Consider the following 18,777-nt stretch of genomic DNA (forward strand, 5'->3'; position numbering starts at 1 on the left):
GCACACCTGCCCGCCTGCCTGCCTGCCTGACCACACCCACTCCTCGCATTTGTTCCTCGAGTGCTGAACTCTGACCCCAAGTATGTTTGTCCCTCAGCCTTGGGCAGGGAGCTTGCCCAGCAGCAGCTGAAGACCAGGGACCCAAGGCAATTTCAGCTGATGTCCCTCCTCCCTGGCCTTTCTCTGCCCCTGACAGGTCACCGGCAGCTCCAAGTACCGTAGTCACCAAAAATATCCAAAATCCAACCACAGATGTCTTTGTGGCGGAGAAGCCACCACTGGCGGAAGAGGAGCCTGATTTCAAGGAGCCGGCCACAGAGACAGAAAAGCCCAGTCAACCAGTTAAAATCAATGCAAAGGTGTCATCAACAGACAAAACACCTCTTGTTTCAGAAAAACCACCACTGGCTGAGCCAGAGCCAGATTTAGAGAACACTTGTAAGGCACTAGTCATCCCAGTGCTGCCTGGGGGCGTGTCAGTGGGGCAGAACACTCAGGACGGTATTAAAGCGAAGCCTGAACTTAAAAAAGAGTCTGAAATCCCTGCGGGAATAAAGAAACTAGATAAATTAATCCTTGAGAGAGCACTACCCCCTAGTGCTGACCTCAACAGATCAGACGAAGACAAGGAAAAGATGAAAAACCTGTCAGCCCTTTCTCCCATGATGGAGTCTAGCACTGCTGGGCCTGGGGTAGCATCTAGTAATCAGCCGGATGTTGCCCCAAAGACAAATATCTCAAAAGAAAAACGACCTCCATGGGTTGAGCAAATATTTCTCCCCAGTGAAGAAAAGGGCTCCAAAGACAGTGATCACAAACAAATGCCTGAAAGATTCCCCCAATTTGACTCAAAGGTGGTGGAACACATAAATGCCAATGAGAACAAACGCACTCAGGAGCTAAGGCCAGGACTGGTGATGCAAGACTATAAACAGAAGAATGCAACTGATATTGTTGATGATGAAGGGTAAGTTCATGAGTGCTGTGAAAGAAATAAGCTTGAGTGCTTAAAATCAATCATTTAATTTGACTATGCCTACAGTTTTACCATATGGTCAAACAAGCATAGGCAGTTATTTGGTGAAAATGCCTGACCTGAAAATCTCACAACATTTTTTAAAATGTTTCAACTGAATAAGAGTTTGTTTGTAGAGAACTAAGCATACAGATGCTTCTGTCATGTTACATCCCTCCCCCATGTAATCCAAATGAACATTTCCCTGTGGTTTTATTTCTAGGCTAGTACTGCACATGTTCTAATACCTTTCTTCTGTCCATCCATATTGTCTATGTCCTTGTCACACACACAGCTTAAGAGAAATGGCTTCAACAGTCGAGTCCCTTCCACTAGCAAGTAAACAGGGCACTAGCAAAAAAGTGGAAGATTCCCAAAAGAGTGCTGAGTTGGCAAAACAGGCAGTCCAAACAGAACAGCCCAGTCAACCCAAAAGCAAAGACACCCATGCCAACAATTTACCCAAGTCCCTGGACCTTCTACCCTCAGCCACAAAATCCACTTCAGAGAATTCACAGCGTACAGAACCTGGTAACAGCGAGATAACCATGAAAAAGTCTGTAAAAGACAAAACAGGAACAGTCAATTTGGATATGCTAGCCTCGAAACAGGAAGTAGTCCGTACTGAACGTCCTCTCTGGGCTGCCCTGGAAGAGAAGAGTAAGGGATCTGTGCCATTGGTAATTAAGGAAACTGTTCCTGATAAGTTGCCTGATGGTAAACAGGAGAACTTAGATATGGTCTCAGCTCCATCTGAACAGGAATCCATAGACACAAGGTAAGAATGTGGGACAGGTGATCCTTGCCCCCACATGCTGTGTTTGTTGCTATGTCTTTGGTGTCTGTTTGGGAGTTTGACATCAGGAGAAATGCTGTGGGTGATTAATCCTGGTCTTAATTGTCCTTGAATTTAAATCCTTTAATTCTTCAAACGCTAATGTTGTGTTTTGATTTACTCACAATGGTTTCAGTTACTAAGTTCATGAGCAAGGAATGAGATATATATATTATATTATTTATATGGTCAAATGTGGAAAGTGGAGTAGTTCTGACAGCAATGTCATCAATGTATTTATTGCCTCTCAGACCAATCAAATCCATACCTGTCCTATCACATGCCAAAGAGGCAGAAGTCAGCAAGCTTGAGGGTGACCCAAAAGATCTCAAGTCCTCACCCTCTGCTCAGCTGGAGATCCCATCTCGCAAATCCAGTCAACTAGATATCCTGTCCTCTGTTGGATCCCAACCTCCTGCTCCCGAAACTAGTACCAAGGGAGCAAAGCTACCGTTAGAGAAGCTCTTACCAGCCAGCGCTAGTCTGCCTTCTCCATTTGGGGCAGAGCATAGTGAGTCAGAGTCAGAGGATTGGAAGCCTCTTCACATAGTGGAGACTCCCACTGAAGAAGAGAGACCACTATGGGCCGCTGTAGAGGACAAAGCCAAAGATAGAGGCAAAGAGGCAGAGGGCCCAAGCTCCGGCTCACTGCAGGGTACCAGTGTTTCCCCGGGAGGGGGGTGAGTAGAAAAGGGGTTATAACTCCTCATAGCATGGCATGGAGTGACATTCTGATAAAGTTCACTGTCTGGACATAAGGCTATTGTTTATTGTTTGAGCTTCTTCATTGTGTAGCTGGGTGGCTAACTGCATGCTGCTAGCTGCTATCAGAGTACATCAATATCATTACCATGACATTTACAACATTCCTGTTTAGGTGCATCCTGTTAAAGGCGCAATGTCTTGTTTTATTGAGAATATGGACGTATAGAAAGCCTTGGTCCACCAAGACCATTCAGTTTATTTTTCCTATCTATGGCAGAAGGACTGAACAAGAGGCAGTTCTTCAGAAGAAGACACAAAAGACGACTTCTTGCATCTCAACATCTTTGGACATATTAGACAAGAATACACCCAAGTTGCCAATGGCCTACAAAACATCAACTGATAGTGCCCCACCAAACACTTCTCAAACTGCTTCTTACTTTGAGCTGTCAGCTGAGAAATTTAATCCAGATAGCACAGGCAGACCCAAAAAACCCTCACCTGAACCAGGTATTAAATCTACCTCCTTAGACCAGCAGGTTAACGTTAGTGATGAGATCATAAATCAGAAGCACAAAGACTCTGAATTAGCTGCTCCCAGAGAGTGTGTTGGAGTGTTGGAGACAGAGGAGTCAAGAGAAGCAACCAAGGAGATATCAGAGGAATCCGATGTCCTAGCCAGGGAAGACGATGACCCCTCCGTGGGGTTCATGAGCACTATAGTGGGTGTTCTGTATAAAGGGTAAGAGCTCTGACTGTGATGCTTCTGTATGTTTGTCTGTGCTAAAGCATGGCTACAAACTACTCTTTTAAAGAAGGCTGACACAGCTAGCTCTTGAAACTGTAGTCTGTCAATGGACAATTACTCTGCAGTCAGAAGGATTCTGCATGTTTGGACTTTTCTGTTTGGAAGGAGTGCTTCTATGCCTTATGAACACAAATTAATACAAGGGATATTATAAATCAAGTAGATACATGTAATTGTCATAAACATTCATATAGAACTCACACACACAGTAATTAGATTCGATTTAACATGCAAATTTGTCTGAGATACTACACACATAACATCAAATTGATATTTACTTCGCTACAAACATTATTAGATCCTTGATTCTGTGTTTGCTTCGAATGTCCCCTCCCCCAACCTTAGTTATGAGACGGTGACCTCCATACTCCAATATGTCCCCTCTGAACCTGACCGTGTCAGTGTTGATGGATCAAGCATTCACGAAAGCACAGAGATCGACATCCTCCCACCTGAGGAGTTTTGCGACGCTCTAGAGGATCCCCTGTCTGAGGACGAATGGCTAGAACCCCCAGATGTGTTGCCGTCAGTAGTCAAGGAGCGGAGCATTCATAAAACCAAGCTCGTTCCGAGCGGTAGGCCTCCCTCCATTAGTCTGGTAGAGAGTCTGCGGAAGGCTGCCTCGGAGGAAGCGAAAGCTAGAGGTGAATCATATGAACAGCAGCCCAACGATGACAAGAAGACAACGGTGCCCAGAGATAAAGAGAGTAAACATCTAACCACTGCATTTTCTAAAGCGAAAGAAAACAGAGAAGTATCTGTGAAGAGCAATAATAAGGCTGAAGATCAGCCTCCAGTGATATCAACAGACCTGGGTCAAATAGCTTATGAAGAGCTCACAGAGAGAAAAACAGAGGAAGAGCCTTTTGCAGGGAGGAGGTATAAAGAAAAGTGGGGGATAAACAAACAGATTCATTCCACCAACAGCCTGGAAAACTTGAATGAATTGGAGTTTGTTCAAGGCCATGAAGACATTGGCACAGTTTGGGAGCTGGATTTGTACATGGACAGGGGGTAAGAGCACAAGGCAGACACAACACCCTTCATGGAATGATGCTGTGTCATGAGTTACATGTTGCTGCATTCGCTCATGCCATGCTATGTTCACTCACCAGTTGCCGAAGTTGGAGATGGTTTATAACCCTGCTTGGATTTCAACTGTATTGTCGTGAAAGCATGAATTCTCGTATTTATTGACCCATTTACTTCTTTCAACGTGACAAAGGAGGCTCATAACAATTAATGGGCATTGAAGCTTGGGGCTGAACCTGGAGTTTGGACCCTCACTGAACACTCAAAATCAATACCCACATCCTTTGCAGTTTAAAAAAGAACTTTTGGACACCTGTAGGTCGACAGGTGCATCAGAGAAGAACATAGACTGACGATAATTGAGAAAAGAGCTCCTGCACACTGTCTATTTCATTTGTCATAAAGGATTTATTAGGAACATTTCATTTTTTAAGACTTGATGAAGGTCTGTGTACCGAAATGTAACTCTAAATAAATCCTTTAGAACTTTATAAAGTAAATAAGAAAGTTTGCAGAAGTTCTTTGCTCAGGTACAGATATAGCACTTCTCTCATGGTATATCAGTTTATGCAAAATATTTACTCATTTTGTCAGATAGTACATTTTTTCCAAATAAGGTATCAATTTCAATGCAGTAATGCCCAGATACCGGTACATCTAAACATTTGCTCTCATGCGTCTTGGTAAGGCTTTGCATCAGTGTGTTGCATGGAGAAGTAGTTCACTACCATTTGCAGTTTGTGAAATCCTGACAAAAGTGTGTGATCATGTGTGTGCTTCTGTAAAGAAATGAAAAGCAATTGTGCACTTTTTTGGCCTTTGGACATTATTGTAGAGCTTTGCTGATTGCCAGCATGTCCTTGCAGACCAACTTGTAAATAGTTTTATCCTAGATATTTATTTTTGAGCACTTTGTTGGTGTCAGCTTGAGCTTTCTGACTGATTTAGATTGTTTTAGATTACTTATTTTTGAGCACTCTTGAGTGCTTAAGCCTTTTCAGCATGTCTGCTGCAAAAAGAGCATTCACGTGTTACCCAATCATTTTTTTCTTTCCGTGGGAGTGTGAGCACTGTTTAGTTTAGTATTAGTGTATTAGATGCAGATGCATTGATTTGGGGGAGAATACAGCACAGTTAATGCAGTGTTTCTGTTCCTCAGCTCAGAGCAAAGCCCTGTGCCTGCAGCACCACAGACTGGTTTTCTCACTCCCTTCACTCCTACTGGCTCCCTCGCAAAGCATAAGCCACCATCAACTGAGCTGTGTGTGGCACCACCACAGTCAGGCGCAGAGATCAGATCAGGGCAAGGGGCCAGCTCTGTGGACTCCCATATCCTACCCGACCTGAGCAAGACTCTAGCAGAAAAAGACAGTCCTCTGCCAGAGGTTGACACTGTCAGGTCTTCTCCTCGTGTGAAAAAACAGAAAAACATCTCCATGCCAATGCCACTCCAGGAGGTAGGATCAAGTGTAACCGTGAGGCTAGTTTCACCCCAGCATGGCAAAAAGAACAAGCCCAGCCCTTTAAACCTAGAGAGAGAAACCTCACCAGAATGTGGTCTGCAGTCTGAAACAGTCCCTGAAGCAGTTGAGAATAAGTGTTGTGAAAAGGGCAACGGCGCGTCAGAGACTACAGTAAATCAAGTGGATAAAGAAGCCAGGAGATCTCCCGTCCTCGCCATGGCAACCACACCCTTGGCCAGTGTGCTTGTAACAGCCCGAGAGGCCCATGATGAAAAGACATTCCAGGAGGGGAAGGAGGCAGAGGAGACTGTTTCGGGAAGAGACGTCTCTCCAAAAAGCTCCGTGGTACCCTGGCCACTTCCCCCCTCTCCGTCTGAGGAGGCAGCCCCCCAAAACGTCTCCAGTCTGTCCGAGGAGGAGAACGCGCTGCTGGCCAAGATACTCCAGATGGGACGGGAGTCACCGGAGCCGCCCGAGTCCGAGCCTGTCCCCCGCACCAGGAAGCGGCTCGCTTACATCGCCCCGGACGTTGCCTCCACTCCTAGCCCCCCACCGACACCACAGCCAGAAGTGAAGCCGGGCCTGGACGAGACTGAGAAATCTCCCACCGCCCCTGAAGTAACAGAGGGAAAAGACAGCCCTGTCCCAAAGACGACAATCCGCCAGGAAACCAGCAAAGATGGTGGGCATGAGAGCGTGGGGCCTACTTTGGATGAGAAGGTGCAGGAAATCAAAACTGAGCCCTCTCTCTCGACCCCTGATTTGTTGTTGAATACCCTCCCGGCAGTGACTATCCTAGAGGCTAGATTCGAGAAGACGACCAGTGACATATCCCCCTCGTCTCAGACCACTGGGGAAGGAAACCTCAGTGTGGAAAAGCCCAAGGACACTGTTGAAAGTGCAACCGTTTCAGGCACAGAGGTTAGCAACGATGGTGCTGAGAACAAGGACAGTTCTGAAGCAGCAGCCCAGGTTTCTCCTAGCAGCGACAGCTTAAACAGAGACAAGGATCAGGGGACAGGGACTGAACTGGGTGTTGTGGAGGAAGAGGAAAAAGAGGTAGAGAAGGAGGAAGAAACTCACACAGAGAATGTCATGGAAGAATTGTAAGTGTCAGGTGAAAGTGTTAGGGTGTGTTTGTGTTGACATAATTCGTTTAAGCTTTTGCAAATAACTGTGAAATAATACAGTGTGAAATAACACACCTACAACAAGCGGTGTCAAAATGTTGCTTTTGTATTCTTGACTTAAATGGTATAAATGGTAAATATTGTTTACCTAAGCCTAAGACTGTCCTAATTTCTTTTGGTCAACATCACATATCACACTCCACATATTTCTTAGGAAGACATATTTTTGTCAACATTTTCAGTCCATGAATTACATGTTGACTAACAAACCCTCTGTATGTCCTATATGCAAACTATCTGTCATCATGTGGTCTTTGACATTCATGCCCTTGTCACTTTTGATATTTAGTGAAGATGTGAACCTGATGACACCTATGTCTAATCTCATCAAATTCTCTCTCTCAGCCCCAGATCTCTGCAGGTGATCAAGGAGGAACCTTCGGACCCCCAGGTGTCTTCTGGCCCAGATTACCAGCCTGCTGATAATATAGTGGAGTCTCAGACCAATGGCCAGGGTTCACTGGATACGACTCCCTCCATTACGGGTGCACCACCAGCTCTGGAACCTCCCAAGCGCAATAAGAAGAAGACCGCCCCTCCTCCAGTAGATCTTCAGGAGGTGGGAGAGACTGATGGGAGCACCACTGAGGCCTTGCTTCAAGTCCAGCAGGTGAGTTTGTTTCAGACATTAAATCATTGGATTTTTGGATTATTGGTTTTAATGTGTTGTTTTGCTATTTTGCTTTATTCAGAATTTTCAATTCCTAATTTTATCACAATACTGTGGTACTAAATTTCGTCTTCTATTAGTATTTTGTTTTACTCGCTGTAATTCTTACTGTATTTTATACCTGTGGCACCCTTTTGAATTTCCCCGTCTCGGGTGTTAGATTTCCAACCCCATGATCAGCCCTGCTTTGGTCAACTCCAGTCAGTCTCTGCTAGAGTGGTGTCAAGAGGTCACTAAGGAGAACAAAGGAGTGAAGATCACTAACTTCAGTACATCTTGGCGTAATGGCCTGGCCTTCTGTGCTATCCTTCATCACTTTCACCCTGACAAAATGTAAGTTCCATATTGATGTTTTCCCCCTCTTTGTATTATCTTTTATGGCTCACAGCAATATAACCAGGGAGTGCTAATTTCAGAAACTGTAACAAAATGTATACCAATGCTCGTTCAAAATTAATCGAGCATCTGGGTACTCATGAAAGTCATTGAAATTTTGTTGGATAAGCAGTATTCATAAGAAGGTGTCTGAAGCTGTAATGAATGACTGTATTGTTTTAGAAACTTTGAAATGCTGGATCCCTACGATATCAAATCAAACAACAAAAAGGTACAAATCTAATTTTATCTGTCTATTCTTATCTTCTCTTTCAGTCTCTGTAGGTTTTTCTCTAATTCAATTGCTTTATATAATATATAACTGTGGAATTAATAATGGAATTATTATCATAGCTGTAGTTTTGTAGATATATCTCTTTTTTTGTAATATTGTATTAACGTATTGCAGATAGTAGATTTACTTTGTACATTTATGTCCAAGCTTATCAGAATGGAAACCAGGTAATGATACTGATCTAGATTTATACATGTGTACACATTTCGTGTTTCATGTTAACATTTAGCACCAACATCCGCTTTAACATCACGGCTCCATTTCTTCCTCAGGCCTTTGATGGGTTCGCTGCTCTGGGCATCGCCCGCCTTCTGGAACCTTCCGACATGGTCCTCCTCTCCGTCCCGGACCGGCTGATCGTGATGACGTATCTCTGCCAGATCCGCGCCCACTTCACGGGCCAGGAGCTGAGTGTGCTGCAGATCGAGAAGAACAGCAGCCAGACCAGCTACACGGTGGCCGAGCCCAGCAAGGACTCTGACGCGGACGCCACCGCCCGCTTCTGCGCCCAGCGACTGCAGGCTGGCACGATGCTGACGGCCGAGGGTGAGGATGGCACTGACGGAACAGCCAAGCCCGCCACAAACCTGGTGGCACCGCCACGGACTAAGCGCTTAAGCTCAAGAGAGAGAGAGGAGAAGGCCAACAGGGAAGGTGGCGAGGCAGAGGGAGAGGGGCAGACACCGGTGGCCCCTCCCAGACCGAACGCCTCCGCTGCCAAGTCAGGCTTTGGCCATGTGCGAGATGCTGACCTGGTCAAGAAGCGTCGTCTGCGGATGAAGAGCGAATCCTTAGATGAAGCAGATGGAGTAGAGCCTGGGTCTCCCAAAGGAGATGAGGTATAGACACTCACTGTGACCATTTTTTTCCATTTAGAAACTTCACTCTTGAATTATTGTTTTTGGTTGACCAATATAAATCTTACTAAGTCCCATTATTATGGGCTAGAACTATCCACTGAATTGTGAAAATGGAGCTGTCACGTTAGAGAGAGAGAGTGACATACATAGATTGACAGTAACACACTGCAACTGTGCACTTAGGTTTCTAAAGGCGAGGGGAAAAATGGCTTCACAGCTGGGAAAGGTAAGTCAGGGCACAGCCCACACACCGCCATTTTGCGTTCACTTATACTGTACTTGAATGTATCTGGCCTGTAGTACACAAGTCAGTGCATCAATACAAACACGCTGAGGATGAAAACAATTTCTCCCCATGTTCCCTCCCGGCAGAGTCGACAGAGCACAGCAAGGATAAGAGAGAAACTGACGAAGATACTCTGGTCAGTTTGTCCTTTACCCACTGTGATATTTTCCAGTTTTCAAAACTTTCCATATCACTTTCTCTGATCTGATCCTATTTGTCTGTCTCTGTTTTCCTGTTTTTTCTCCTCCCCCATGTCTCCCCTGTACATCTCTGTCCACTGGTGAGTTTTACCCTGTTTGTTTGTGTTTGTTGACATTATCTGATCTTTTTGATCTTTTTTCCATCTTTCTATTCTATTTTTGTCAATATCGCTTTGCCTCTGTTTATGTATGTATTCTCCTTCCTCCTCCATGTTTATTGTTCTGTGGTGGATGTTTATGTTTGTGTCTTTTGATGCCTTGTTTTCAGCGCCTGCAGGACACAAGTCAGTATGTAGTGAGTGAACTGCGAGCTCTGGAGAACGAGCAGAAGCACATCGACAACAGAGCCGCCATAGTGGAGAGGAGACTACGATGGCTAATGGAGACAGGTGAGACGCAGTGTGTGTGTGTGTGTGTGTGTGTGTGTGTGTGTGTGTGTGTGTGTGAGAGAAAGAGAGAGAGAGAGTGAATGTGTGTGTTTGTGTGTGTGAGAGAGAGAGAGTGAATGTATGTGGGTGTGTGTGTGTGTGTGTGTGTGTGTGTGTGTGTGTGTGTGTGTGTGTGTGTGTGTGTCTGGAATGGTTTCTCGTTTGACTAAATGGTTGGCTCCTCTTTTTATGATCACTGTTTTTCATTTGTTTTATTTGTTTGTGTTTGGCCCCTTTAGGCAGTGATCGTGATGAGGAGGAGAGGCTGATCCAAGAATGGTTCATTCTTGTGAACAAGAAAAATGCTCTGATTAGGAGACAAGACAACCTGGAACTCATGTAAGATATAAATTGCATTAAAAAAAAAAGTTTTTTTAGTGTGATAGAGTGTGAATAGAATATAGTGTTTTCATTTTGTCTAAGAGTTTGCTTCATTCTATTTCATTTCCTTGTTCCCTCTTATCCAAGTATCCATGCAGTTTTAACTTGCAAATGTTAATGACATGAGTAAAAGATACCTGTTCCTGTCCTGTGCTTAGTTTCGCTCTTTCCTTACAAGCTATGTATGACTCTGTACTATGCTCTTATGTTATGGTTGGCTGCTTGTTTATTCCACAGGCAGGAGGAACAGGATTTGGAGAGACGATTCGAACTATTAACAAGAGAGCTCAGAGCCATGATGGCTATTGAGGGTAAGACTTGTGCTAATGTCATATCATCACCTCCTAACAGTTTTCTTTATAATTAACTTCTGTGTTGTTATCAATTCTAATATAACACAATATATGCTGTTGTTATTCAAATGACAGATTGGCAGAAGACACAGGCACAGCAGCATAGGGAACAGCTGCTGCTGCAGGAGCTGGTGTCACTGGTGAACCAGCGTGACGAGCTCGTGCGGGACATGGATGCTAAAGAGAGAGGGTAAGGGCCAGCATTCAACTGGGATCTGATGTCTCTGGTGGACAGACCAACAGCCACAAGAGAATGGCCAAAGTCCTAAACTAATGACTTGATCCAAAGGAACTCCTTGGTCCTACCCTGGTCGTAGCTGATCACAGATCGGAATGTGTCCACAGTCTGTGGGTCTGTGGGTGGACGCATTACATTTACCCCTAAAAGGTCACTTGAGGTCATTAAAAGTTGTGTGTTTTGTGTCTGTGCAGGGCCGTGGAAGAAGATGAGCGCTTGGAGCGAGGTCTTGAGCTAAGGCGACGGAAGTACAGCAATAAGGAAAAGTGTGTGCTGCAGTGAAGGAACTCTGTGGAAAAGTGTGTGCTGCAGTGAAGGAACTCTGTGGAAAAGTGTGTGCTGCAGTGAAGGAACTCTGTGGGAATGAGAATATTTTGTGTCAGTGCTCCTATCTCACACTCCAACTGAAACCCATAATTTTAAGATCAAGACCCAAGTCCTCAAGATCAGAAAAAATGGAAATGTGTCATTCTAATTCTGGATGTTATGTGGGTTTTCAGAAATGTTGCAATTTGGAAATGAAAACTACCACAGTATTTTTCAAACACACAATATGTTTTTTTATTGTTACAGGACAGACCTTGTAAAATATTTTGGGAGATTACAAGATTACACACTGTAATGTGCTATCCCTCGTAACTGTACAACATGATAACATTGTGCATTTCTCTTTGAAACCTGCCTACTTAGAAATGAGGGGAATAGCATGACAAATTCATTATGGACCTTGGAATCATCAAGTGTCTGGAACGTGAGTGAAATGAATGTGACCTCAGAAGTATTTAATTCATCACAGCCTTGTGATGGATGTCATCTATACAGCAAGACTCCTCTAGTGGAAGTCTCTTAAAAAGCTGCTCTCTCTTTTCTCTCTCTCTCTCTCTCTCTATTCTAAGTGTCCATTGTAACCAAAGCTGTTTGTATAGCATTTACTTCCCACATTGCACTTTGCAAATACAGTTTTAATCTGGTTCTTCTGAACTTTGTTGTTATGTGTGTTTATCACTGGACCTTGATATCGACTTTATGACACATATGACAAATGTTAGTCAGCTGGATAGCATCTTTGTGTGCATCTGGGAGGGAATACAGTGTTTTCATTCATGGAATAAATTTAACATTCTTAATGTCCCTCTCTACAAAAGAAGAATATAACTATAAAATATGAGGAGACACATCTACATTTGCATTTTGTACCAGCTTCTTTAATTGGTAAACTTCTATATTTTAATTTGAAGAACACGTCCTTTCTTGAACCAAAGAGACCTCTAAGACTACTGCCTGTGGCATAGCAATATTTGTTACATCTAAAGATTATTGTCATAATTGTTTTAGACTTAATTATTCTGTTTCTGAACTTTTGCCAGTTTTACTTACAAATGACAAACTATTATTTTAATACATGTGATGTTGTCAATTTATTCAAAACATTGTCTCACAATTACAGAATAACAATCTAAATATGGTATTCACGTGTCACAAAAAGTCATTTTTTATAACCATCTTACTGGAGTTTATTTGTCTTTGTTCTTAGATTGTTTAAAAACAACACAGAATGATTTGAGGTATATTAATCCTCTACGCCTTTTGTCATTCTGTGGTACTGTTGTCATGTGTTTGAAATGTTTGAAATTAATAAAGTTGGATTGTTTTTAAAACTAAATTACAGCAATCAAGCAGTAATTCATGAATATAAAGATGAATATTTATGTCACAAATTGATTAAGTTTGTGAAACTGTTAAGTGGTTTTAAGTGTTATCTTAAGATTTTTCTTGATGTGGAAAGATAATGGTTGCTCGAGACACATTTCATATTTAGGCATGGTCAAGAGGCTTATATAAGTGTTAAGGAGTGTGATATTATATATGAAAAGATTAAGTTCTTTATATTTTGACTTTTGTTTGACATTAACAGTAGCTCATCATCACAGACTGCAGCTGTAGCCTATGCAAGTCTACCAAGAGTCTACCCAATGCAGTGGCCAAAGACCAACCAAAGCTAAACTTCCTTGTCTTCTGCGTCATTCTTCGTCACTGCCGTGGTTGCGCATCAGCTCAGCTGGGTATCAACCATCAGCAAAGAGCCCTTTAACAGAAGTTTCTAGTCTGAGGGGACCTCCTTGAAAGAGCATAGTTGGACATCACGTACAAACAAGGACCTAAATTATAACTTTAGCACACGTCCCTGTTTTCACCTGCGTACATCTCCAAAGTAGCATCAGGAAAGGGATATTTTTTTAGCTAGAAGTTGGCTGTTTGCTTGTTGAGTTTTGTAGCTAGCTACCCAGCTAGCATTAGCTAGATGTGGTTTGTTTGTCCTATTCCAAGCACTAAAGGGTCCTGTGTTTATAGATACTGCACAGAAAGGGTCAATTAAGCGAACACAGCATTGGAAAATCGGTTACACCATGAATCCTGAATAGTGAGTATCCACTTGCAGCTGTGAGATTACTAATGTAGCGATATCTTATCAGGTAGCAGCTAAGATAATCAGAAATTAGTCTGCGTATTGGCAGTCGCTAGCTAGGTTAGCTAACTCTGTCATCAATGTTTAGCTAACCTAACTAGCAACTATATAGCTAAGATTAATAGCTGACGTTAAATATGTAACACTCCGTAATACTAGCTTTGCTTTATTTTACACAAATTGTCCCTTTAACCTATGTGGCTAACAAGTCAGTTGGTTACTCCTGATGTGTTATTGCCGTGTTGTTCATGGGAATGCTAGAAGCTAGCTAGCTATCGATGGCATGTCAGACAATGTCAGATGATGGCTAGGTTGTCATAACAAAGGAGTTTACGTTAAGTGTCACACCCGAAGACTGAATTTAAATTAGCATCTTTGACATAATCATAATTTAACCGTCTTTCTTTTCTTCTTTTCCAGTGATTATTTGTTCAAGCTTCTCCTCATTGGTGATTCTGGTGTGGGAAAGTCTTGCCTCCTTTTACGATTTGCTGTAAGTAAAGAGTATACTAACGTTACGTTAATCCTCACCAATTTACTGGAGTGATGGTGAATTTTTCGTATACGGTGTAATGTTCATTTTGGCCTGCTCAAATGGCAGTGCAGCCTACATACCAGTGTTTTTGAAATAACTACCCTTTAGCTTACACTTACATGGACCAATCCCAAAAAATATTGGTCATGAAGGCTAAAGGCCTTGATATGGGTATTTGTGTGATTTACATATCCATAAGTCTGTTGTAGAATTTAAAATATTTCTGAAAACGTCAATGACTATGTTGTATGAATGAATACACAAACTGTAGCATATTAATGTAATAATGTAGTAATAGTAATATTGATAATACTGTGCCAGGTGTCTAAAGCCCCCATGCTTTTTCTGTGATACACACACACACACACACACACACACAAACACAAACACAGAGTAGGATACATCTTCTATGGCTGATTGTGGGTCTGTGTGTATGTTCCAGGATGATACCTACACAGAGAGTTATATAAGCACAATTGGTGTCGACTTCAAGATCCGAACCATTGAGCTAGATGGAAAGACCATCAAACTGCAGATAGTGAGTTCTCCAGTTTTCACTCCAACTCTTCACTATTTAATCAATATACAAGTATATTTTTGTCTCTTATACTGTATCTCAACTAAATCGGCATTATAAAATGTATTAAGTATATATACTCTTTTGATCCCGTGAGGGAAATTTGGTCTCTGCATTTAACCCAATCCGTGAATTAGTGAAACACACACACAGCACATGGTGAACACACAGTGAGGTGAAGCACACACTAATCCCAGCGCAGTGAGCGGCGCTCGGGGAGTGTGGGGTTGCAGTGAGGGGTTAGGTGCCTTGCTCAAGTGCACTTCAGCCATGGCCCACTGGTCGGGGCTCGAACCGGCATCCCTCCGGTTACAAGTCCAGAGTGCTAACCAGTGGGCCACGGCTGCCCACTGGTTAGCACTATTGGATATCTAGGATCATATATGTAGTATATTCACATCCTAATCATAGGTTGTTATTTTGTGGTCAACCATTGAGTGAAAGTGCCACAAGAACTGCTGTTAAAATTAGATGGGAAAGGATTCTTTCAGAATGTTTGTAACTTCCTGTCAGTCTTAAAGGAGAATTCCGGTGTGATATTGACCTAAAGTGTATCGAAACATGATACCGAGTGTGAACGTATGTCTCATAGCCCATCTCGGCTTGTCCCCTGCACTCCAAAATCTGGCGCTAGTTAGCCGATGCTACCAACATCTTTTTCAATAGTGGTGCTTCGGCATCGGGCTAGCCATGCAAATAAATCACTGTTTTACACCCATTTACGAGGCTCAATGTATCTCCACACTTCATTGGTAGACTTCCGAGGGCCCTGACATTTAAAACGAGACATTGAGAACTTTGAAAAAGCACTGGTAGTTTACTTACAAGACGATTTATACAGACAGTATCTTCACGAAGTTTAGCGTTTGCAGCCATCTTGAATTTAGTCACGATAAGTCGAGCAACGAGTAAGAATGAACAGCTATGATAAGGGATCAGATTCCAAAAATAATTCAGTGGAAATGCATGGATTCCAGTTGCTGCTACTGGAAGAAACTGGAATCCATGCATTTCCACTGAATTATTTTTGGAATCTGATCCCTTATCATACCTGTTCATTCTTACTCGTTGCTCGACTTATCGTGACTAAATTCAAGATGGCTGCAAACGTTAAACTTCGTGAAGATACTGTCTGTATAAATCGTCTTGTAAGTAAACTACCAGTGCTTTTTCAAAGTTCTCAATGTCTCGTTTTAAATGTCAGGGCCCTAGGAAGTCTACCAATGAAGTGTGGAGATACATTGAGCCTCGTAAATGGGTGTAAAACAGTGATTTATTTGCATGGCTAGCCCGATGCCGAAGCACCACTACTGAAAAAGTTGTTGGTAGCATCGGCTAACTAGCGCCAGATTTTGGAGTGCAGGGGACAAGTCGAGATGGGCTATGAGACATACGTTCACACTCGGTATCATGTTTCGATACACTTTAGGTCAATATCACACCGGAATTCTCCTTTAACTCCCATTCTGACTTTCTGTCATATACAACTGCATTGTAAATATAAAGTCAAAATAAACATATTTCTTTATTGCTCTTTGTTGTTTGGCTCAGACCACATACTAAGTTTGTACATTTGGAGGTGTAGTGGTCTGGATATTTTGTGTATTATGTATATCTGAAATGCTGTTTTTAAATCTTCAGTGGGATACAGCTGGTCAGGAGCGTTTTCGCACCATCACGTCCAGTTACTACAGAGGAGCACATGGTATCATCGTTGTATATGATGTCACTGATCAGGTTTGTCATAGCCTAAAAAACAGGGTTGGCCCTCACACTATCCGAGCAAAACAAAAATGATTATATAACTCTTTACCAGGCATAGCTTTGATATTAGGAACACTGACAAGAATCCACAGATGAAATAAATAAAATAATGAAATGCCATAGGGGACTGTGAAAATGTAATCTTTCCCTATTTTAATACTCAGGAGTCTTACAGCAACATAAAGCAGTGGCTTCAAGAGATTGACCGCTATGCCAATGAGAATGTCAACAAGCTGCTTGTGGGCAACAAGTGTGATCTCACCACTAAGAAAGTGGTTGACTACACCACAGCTAAGGTAAGTGTGACGATGGCTCAGAAACATAGCATTCTGACTTCATATGGTCACAGAAGCACTGATTAAAATCTCTTTTAAAAGCCATAACAGGAAGACTACAGTCTGTCTCAGAACAGTTTAACAGGAAGACGGAACAAATTCTGTTCTGAATCTGTTGAATCTGATGAAGATCATGTGACTCTCAAAACATCACCAGAAGTGTCCTAACACCAAAAAATCCAAACAGCTAGAGGGAAAGACCCAAACATGACCTAGCAGTTTTCTTAAGAGTTTAAGCTACACATCTGACTTATGTGTAATATGTTTGCTGTCTGCATCTCTCTTGCCTGGGCTTTGCACTAACTCTGCCTTTTCCTGCTCCTGCTGTAGGAGTTTGCAGACTCCCTGGCAGTCCCCTTCTTGGAGACTAGCGCTAAGAATGCCACCAATGTCGAGCAGGCCTTCATGACCATGGCAGCCGAGATTAAGAAACGGATGGGCCCGGGGGCCACGGCCGGAGGAGATAAGCCCAACTTAAAGATCGACAGCACCCCCGTGCGACAGTCAGGTGGAGGGTGCTGCTAGGACTGACCCGCTTTTATCGTCTAGTCGTGTAACAGGGCAGGGGCTGAACTTGGACTCTTGCACAGAAGCAAGAAGGGCACAAATGTGGTGGCAATGGAATGGAAAGAGGTGGAGGGCAGCAGAGAGTGAGACCTTTGGTCCTACATTTAAATAGAAGCTCAAAGTAACACACACAGTACACTTTCTAATGAAAAAAATCAGTTTCAAATTCAAACCAAAATACATTTTGTCTTACCTACAGGATTGTCCCTATTTACAGAATTTGCATTTGAATTTGTGATGACACTTAAACATACATTAACATCGGCTTGACGGGGGAAATTGAAGGTTATAGTGATGTTATAATGACACAGTGTCTTATACATGTAACCTATGGCCTTTTATTTTACAGCTAGGTGCTCTTCATACCTTTTCTCTCAATGTGCTTAGTACATTCTGATAATTTTCTTTTAAAGGAATGAAAACTATACTGTTATTTAATGATGATGGTGGCAAGGATGATTGTGAGTGATGGATTTGATATACAGTGTCCACCATTTTTAATATGAAACGTCTATAATTCATGGTCAAATTCTCAACATATCTCCATAGATTATGATATTTGTTGTGGCATGAGGTTCAGGTCATGTTTAAGAGTCCTCCAACAAGTCAGTCTAGGACTGGGACAATGTGGAAAGGTCATAGCAGCAATATAGGGTACCATCATCTCAGCTGTCATTGGTTTGATAAAACAGTTTTTATTATTTTGTTGCTGTTTTATTGTGGTCTTTTATATAAATATGTTTTGCTTGGGTCTCCATCAACTATTTTAATTGTAACTGTATCAATGATTGTGTAATTTAACGCTGTTTAAGCCAATTGTCTTACTTTGAGAATAATTCTTATAGACCAGAATCTACAGAGATGTGGTTAAATCCACTTTCATATATTTATGTTATTGTATCATCCAGTGTCTTTGGAAACACTCCTTGGTTATAACCCTGTGTTGACATCTGTTTGGCAGTTGGCATGTTTCTGTGTTGCAAGGTTTTTTGACTGAAATGGAATGCCTCCTTGCAAACAAGCTGAAAAGATTACTTTATACACACTGCGGATGTCACCACGTTTCCAAGGAAATACACTACTTTTTATTCCCACCTCACATGAGAATGTTTCATCGTATAAAGGAAGGGCTTAGTATTAAGAACCCAGATTCACCAGGTCCTGGCTCATTTGAGAAACTCCGTTGCAGACATGATAAAATTCACTGGAAATTTCAGTGTAAATGTGCTGATAACATGACAGCTAGTTAACTACTGTGAGCTATTGACACTTACATGCTGAAGCTGTTTTTGTAATAATGTGTGGACACATGCTGTCACATAATGTTTTTGACTTATGAAATAAATAATTTTGCATGCGATAAATGTGGTGTAAGACCCTTTTATAAGTATAAGTATA

At 42.3% G+C, this 18,777-nt stretch overlaps 2 protein-coding genes across 16 annotated transcripts in view; both read left to right on the forward strand.

The window, feature by feature from the left end:
- ehbp1l1b (EH domain binding protein 1-like 1b) overlaps positions 1–12,797 on the forward strand; it is a 28,467-nt gene extending 15,670 nt beyond the window's left edge. For 5 of the 15 annotated variants that reach the window (XM_042093499.1, XM_042093503.1, XM_042093507.1 and 2 more), the window contains 17 exons: positions 98–967; positions 1,311–1,793; positions 2,102–2,530; positions 2,833–3,297; positions 3,709–4,377; positions 5,555–6,964; positions 7,394–7,658; positions 7,879–8,051; positions 8,277–8,325; positions 8,661–9,227; positions 9,432–9,474; positions 9,621–9,670; positions 10,003–10,123; positions 10,402–10,501; positions 10,781–10,854; positions 10,972–11,086; positions 11,329–12,797. In XM_042093499.1, the coding sequence (XP_041949433.1) occupies positions 98–967; positions 1,311–1,793; positions 2,102–2,530; positions 2,833–3,297; positions 3,709–4,377; positions 5,555–6,964; positions 7,394–7,658; positions 7,879–8,051; positions 8,277–8,325; positions 8,661–9,227; positions 9,432–9,474; positions 9,621–9,670; positions 10,003–10,123; positions 10,402–10,501; positions 10,781–10,854; positions 10,972–11,086; positions 11,329–11,416 (5,971 nt within the window). In that variant the 3' untranslated portion in view covers positions 11,417–12,797. The remainder of the gene's footprint in view (positions 1–97; positions 968–1,310; positions 1,794–2,101; positions 2,531–2,832; positions 3,298–3,708; positions 4,378–5,554; positions 6,965–7,393; positions 7,659–7,878; positions 8,052–8,276; positions 8,326–8,660; positions 9,228–9,431; positions 9,475–9,620; positions 9,671–10,002; positions 10,124–10,401; positions 10,502–10,780; positions 10,855–10,971; positions 11,087–11,328) is intronic. The other 10 variants (XM_042093500.1, XM_042093501.1, XM_042093502.1 and 7 more) reach the window with 10 other exon arrangements.
- A 369-nt stretch (positions 12,798–13,166) lies between these two features.
- On the forward strand, positions 13,167–18,739 carry rab1bb (RAB1B, member RAS oncogene family b). Its single transcript, XM_042093628.1, has 6 exons — positions 13,167–13,556; positions 14,022–14,094; positions 14,579–14,674; positions 16,355–16,450; positions 16,642–16,773; positions 17,143–18,739. The coding sequence occupies exons 1-6, from the start codon at positions 13,543–13,545 to the stop codon at positions 17,335–17,337; spliced, it is 606 nt and encodes a 201-aa protein (XP_041949562.1). The 5' UTR covers positions 13,167–13,542; the 3' UTR covers positions 17,338–18,739.
- Positions 18,740–18,777: the final 38 nt, after the last annotated feature.

This window comes from Alosa sapidissima, chromosome 5, assembly GCF_018492685.1.
Source record: "Alosa sapidissima isolate fAloSap1 chromosome 5, fAloSap1.pri, whole genome shotgun sequence".
Taxonomy (NCBI): Eukaryota; Metazoa; Chordata; class Actinopteri; order Clupeiformes; family Clupeidae; genus Alosa; species Alosa sapidissima.

What these genes read in the sequence shown, in the direction of transcription:
- rab1bb (XM_042093628.1), top strand. An exon ending in GCCTCCTTTTACGATTTGCT is followed by an intron (nt 14,095 to 14,578) that starts GTAAGTAAAGAG and finishes TGTATGTTCCAG; the next exon opens with GATGATACCTACACAGAGAG. An exon ending in TTGACTACACCACAGCTAAG is followed by an intron (nt 16,774 to 17,142) that starts GTAAGTGTGACG and finishes CTCCTGCTGTAG; the next exon opens with GAGTTTGCAGACTCCCTGGC.